The sequence below is a fragment of the Cynoglossus semilaevis genome, chromosome 1, assembly GCF_000523025.1.
Source record: "Cynoglossus semilaevis isolate Cse_v1.0 chromosome 1, Cse_v1.0, whole genome shotgun sequence".
NCBI lineage: Eukaryota > Metazoa > Chordata > Actinopteri > Pleuronectiformes > Cynoglossidae > Cynoglossus > Cynoglossus semilaevis.
The window spans coordinates 2,093,353-2,099,006 of record NC_024307.1 but is presented as its reverse complement, the minus strand read 5'-3'; the positions used below and the strand labels follow the sequence as shown (position 1 = coordinate 2,099,006).

Sequence of the window (5,654 nt, the reverse complement as noted above, 5' to 3'; positions counted from 1 at the left end):
TGCAACCTATTTTCCTGATGCAGACAAAAAAAATGCAGAAACTTAAAAAAACGTTATTGCATGATTTTTTTAGTAGGGGGTGCATATAATCTATTTGTTTACTTAACTCCATAAGTAACGCTTGTTTTTACAAGCCTTATAAATAGGGATATCCGATAATATCGGCCAACTGATATTTTCGCCTGGTATTAGCATAATGTGCCCAACGTTACATTGGCAACTCTTACGTGGCTAAGTGCCTAGTAGTCTGTGGGGCTGTCCACCTTCAGTGACAAAACATCAAAAAGAACAAAGTTTAAAACTAGGGATGTCAGATAATTTAGGTCGCTTGATATTATTGACCCGATATTAGCATAATGATTTGTAAGAATCTGTAGGTGTTACCACAGTCCCATTAAGGACTCTAACTCTCATAATTCCACTGCTTCCAGGAAACTCACAAACATCACGATCAGTAACCTCCGCAACCTTTAAATTGGGGGATCAGCCCCGATTTCAGTCTCTCTATTCAAGATCTGCGTGGGACCCCTGATGAAAAGAGAAACCTGCTGGTCTCATAAGAAGAAGAACCAACGCGCTCTTGTAGAGACCATTGCCCACGATGATAAGCGCATTAGTAGCGTCTTTCTTTCTTAATTGAGTTATCACCGGTAATTAAGTTACGTAAGTAACGTTACGACTGCGATCCAAAGCAGTTATTGGAAGGTTTAGAAGCGACAGGATTCCTTCTAAAAGTAATCGTGTGAACCGGCACATCGTCAATCAGAGGCTTTTCCTCCCGAAGCGAATTTTCAGACCAAGAGGACTCTCTGTACACAGTGGAACCAGACGGACGTCCCCGACTCTGGAGGACCCAAGAAGTGCGGACTTTCCACTACCTTTAAATACGAGCCGACGGTCACTACAGTAAGGCTGCCACGTTGGGCACCTTAGTTAATCTGTAGTATTGTTAAGTGCTATTTAAACTTAGGGACAATTTAATTGTGCACATTGAAAACATTGAGTGTTATTGAATTGTGTTGAAATCTGTGCTGCTTTTATAGCTAGGCTGTTGCATGCGCTATCATCTTTTCTAACCTCCTTAGTCGGTCTTATACTCTCGTACACCGTCAGTATTTCAGTGTTAACTTGCAACGTTATAAGTATTGGTATCAGGAAAACTCCGACAAAGTCCTTTGTCTGGAGGAGACCCCGCGGTACGCCACCCTTCCCCCATATACTTTGATAACATCACAAGCACTGTTTCATTGTAGCCGAGCGCATCTTGGTGCGCGTACACGACACCCATTCACACCTCTGTGAGCGCATACCCGCAGGGCAAAAAACTTAATGTATGGATTTAAAGTTCTAAATATATGGTTCCACTTGACATACAAAAGAGTTTAATACACATCACGTAAGAAAAAAAAAGCAACGGTCGGGCTCTGCTGTCCTTATGGTATGTGCACATGTTAGGAGCTCCGTCATTAATTCATTTGATTAGATACATTTATCATTAACTGTATTGTTATGTGCTTTATATTTTCAGCGTTAGACCTGTGTGTGTGTTGCTCCAAAATGGACTCACTTTGTTTTCACTTTTTATGTTAGAAATAAAAAATGACGTAACAGACGAACCAAGCAGACTTGGTGAACTGACATCCTCTGCTGTTTGTCAGGGACACGTAGATCTGAGCCACAGATCTGGGACTGACTTTTGATAATTCTTTAATAAACACCCAACAGTTTATGTAGTTGTAGCTAATCTAACACTGCAGTATTACAGTATAGTATATAATACAGTGTATATTATAGTATTGTTTGTAGACACACAGATGGTTACTAAGCTGTACATGTTCCATTAAATAAGGATATTATTAATATTGGATTTATGAGGAGAAACAACTGTCACAGACACATCAGGTCAACAGAGACAGTAACGGTCGAGACAATCAGCTCATCAGAAGCTTCAACATTTATTTTCTTCAAAAGTCTCTGTTCAGGTCACAGGATTTCTGTACTATTATACATGTCAAATGTAAGGCCTGTGGGCCGGCTCCAGCCCGTCAAGCCACGTTACGTGGCCCACCAGAGCGTCACAACTGTAGAATCACCTTAGAGTAAAGACCAGGTTTGACTTGTACGTTCATATCCGGACATGAGAGGCCGAGCAAAGGAAACAAGTGGCTGAAGCTTCAAAGATCACGCACGATTCATTAGTAAATAGAATTCAAAATGCAATAATAGACATTGTAATAACATCTGTCTCTCCATCAATACAGACAAACTCTGGATATTAAGGACAGATGTGAAGAAGAGGACGGCCTCAGAATCTCACATCAGGAATGGGACCGGACTGACAGACAGCAGTGGTCACAGACAAGCTCCCCCTGCTGGACGAAATTAACCTTGACTTTCTACTACCCCAGGATAAAAAAGACCAACTATTAAAATGAGCCCAAGGACACTGTACATAAAACAAACAAAAAACAGAACAAACAACACATACGCCCGGAGAGCAGCAGCAACATACTGTACATGCCAGCGTCCACTCTCAGTGACCAAGATGAAAAACAACTGAAAAACGATAGGGAAGGAGGGAAAAAAGTCAACCCCAAACTAGGCCCCGGGGGGGGGGGGCGCAGTGTGGGATTTAGAAAAAAACCTCTCAGCACAAAGCACACTCAAAGACATTATAAACGGACGAGAACATCTGCACATGTGGGAGTGGGGCGGGAGGATGGGGGCGGGGGGGTTACAGCGCGACAGAGGAGGGAGGGAGGCTGTTTCTCAGAAATCCTGCCTCACTGCTCTCCTCTCTAGGCTCCAAAAATCATGTCTGAATATTAGGCTGAGAACGGTGATTGGTTCTTATCAGGTCACATGGTTTGACTGACTGAGTCTTTGGTGGGTTATACATGCTCACACAGAGAACATTCCTGAAGCTCTGAAGGTTCCTTCTTGTTTCTGGCTCCACTGCATTGACAACATGATCTCCATCAGGTTCAGGACCTCCACCTGTGGAGAGAAGACAACAGACACCAGAGGAGACAGGTCAGTGTCACATCCAGGTCAAAGAGCAGCAGAGACCTGGGTCCAGTCCAGAGCAGAGGAGCAGCAGCTTCATCTGCATTGAAGTTGGACTTGAATGATGAAGATTTCCTCTCACTGTTATCACTTTACTTCACTTTTGACTCTTCATACTTTTACAGTCAGGACTGGAAACAGTTGGTTTGTATCTGCACCTTTTCACAACATGTTCACAAATATCTGTTAACATCTGCACAATGTTTAACTTTGAGGAAGAAAGTGATGTCAGAACAATACTGAGGAGAAGATGACACTTTATACTGACTTCAGATCCTCCAGTCTGTAGTTTGGACTCTCCACTAGATCAGACAGAACCTTCACTGATGAATGAGGAAGGTTGTTTTCACTCAGGTCCAGTTTCCTCAGATGGGAGGGGTTGGACTTCAGAGCTGAGACCAGAGAAGAACAGCTGATCTCTGACAAACTGCACTTCTCCAACCTGAATAAAGAAGAAAAGACAAAGAGAAAAGTAGATTTTCTTGAATTTAGTGGATTATTAAACATTTATTACAGATATTTATTATTGAGCCCCTAAAGGGACATGGGCAGAAGAAACGTATCTCGTGCTCATGAGAAACCTTAGGTTAACCACAGGCAGTTGTGCTTCCTGTGCATATGCTCTTTCTTTTATGACATATAATCCATTATTGTTATTATATATGTCGTGATAAATTTCACGTAATTACATGATAACTTTCATTATTATTGTTATTTTAATTTTTAAACTAAGACAGTTGGAGATCGAGATCAATTCAGTTCAGTTCAAGTCAGATTAGATTCTTCTGGAAACACACTTGACTCAGCAGATTATAAACCAACAAACCAGTGGAGCAGTGGTGGAAAGTCTGTCATTAAATCAGAAAAAGAGTCCATTTTTATTCATGTGAATCCAAAAACACTTTGATCCATTTGAGAGAAGACAGAGTGGAAACAATCAGAGTTTGGAACCAGAATTCATTCATTTATAATCAGTGGTTCATCTGAGTGTGAAGATGAATCAGCTTCACTTTGACATTTACAACAGTAACAGTCAGTGAACTCACCACAGAGACTCCAGTTCACAGAGTGGACTCTGAAGAAAACCACACAGAACCTCCACTCCTGAATCATGAAGGTTGTTGTAGCTCAGGTCCAGTTTCCTCAGATGGGAGGGGTTGGACTTCAGAGCTGAGACCAGAGAAGAACAGCTGATCTCTGACAAACTGCACTTCTCCAACCTGAATAAAGAAGAAAAGACAAAGAGAAAAGTAGATTTTCTTGAATTTAGTGGATTATTAAACATTTATTACAGATATTAATTATTAGATCAGCTATGATTTCATACAATTAAATTAGAGCAGATTATAATATTTAGCTCAGTTTAGATCAGATTAGACTGGATCAGAACATTGGAGATTAAATCAGATTAGAACAGTAGTTGGTGTACTGTCCTCACAGCTAGACAGTCAGCTAACAGCTTGAAGTGCTTCAAAAACCACCAGACTTGACCTTTCTGGTCTTTTATTGAAGTCTTCCTATTCTTTGTAAAACTGAAAATAGTTACAGAAAACCAAACACAAATTGTTTGGAGAAACACTAAACAAAACATTTCAATTATGAGCAGAATCCATATTCCAACTGAAATCCTCACAGATGAATGTTTTCCAATGCAAACGTGTCTAAACAATCTCCACAGTGTGAGTCAGTCACATCTTTGTGCTCAACCATACAAAGAGTGGAACAAACCATCAAAGGTGATGATATAGAGTGAGGAGCACTCTACATTTTTGTAGGCCCAAAGACCAGAGTGTTCACTTGAACTCAGATCCTCAACACTACAAAACAGAGGACTCACTCTGAGGCCTTTTCTTCAAGTCAATAAACATGTCCACTGAACTTTAGGTTTGAACATTTAAACCAGGGGTGTCAAACTCATTTTCACCGGGGGCCACATTAGCAATACAGTTCCATTTGAAGGGCCAGTTGTAAATGGAAGACTGTATAGATTAGGGGTCCCCAACCCCTGGTCCGTGGACCAGTACCAGGTCTGTACTAATGGGTGGTACTGGCTGACCAATCCTTGGAACAAAAAAGGTTAGGGACCGCTGGTATAGATGTAACTACTCCATAACAGACTAATACATGTTTCTGCAATTTATTATTATTATTATTATTTGATTGATTATAAAAACGTAATTTCTTAGGTAAAGAAACTCTGCTGCATGGACTTTACTAAATGCTTTTTAAGCTCCCGCGGGCCACACGAAATGGCTTGGCGGCCCGCATTTGGCCCCCGGGCCTTGAGTTTGACACGTATGGTTTAAACAATAAAGGCAACACAGTTGATGCAACACAGTCTTTATGAACTTGGCTGTTTCTGTGGATTAGATTAGATTAGATCAGATTAGAGTTCAGACATGAGTTGATCAGCTCAGATAAAATGATATTATATTCAGTTGGTTAGGACCTCTTCTATAGATTAGATCAGATTATTAGATTAGAGTAGTTATTAGATTGACTGAGGTTAGATTATTTAGATTAGTTAAAATTATATAAAATAAGGTTGGAATGGATTAAAGATATTATGTTATATCAGATTAGTCCAA

The 5,654-nt window shown here is 40.5% G+C and overlaps 1 protein-coding gene across 1 annotated transcript; it reads right to left on the bottom strand.

Moving 5' to 3' along the window:
* Nucleotides 1-1,936: 1,936 nt before the first annotated feature.
* Nucleotides 1,937-4,582, bottom strand: LOC103380761 (ribonuclease inhibitor-like). Its single transcript, XM_008312877.3, has 3 exons — nt 4,113-4,582; nt 3,335-3,508; nt 1,937-2,997 (listed from the first exon to the last, which is right to left on the bottom strand). Exons 1-3 carry the CDS (start codon nt 4,349-4,351, stop codon nt 2,985-2,987), a joined length of 426 nt encoding a protein of 141 aa, XP_008311099.1. The 5' UTR covers nt 4,352-4,582; the 3' UTR covers nt 1,937-2,984.
* Nucleotides 4,583-5,654: the final 1,072 nt, after the last annotated feature.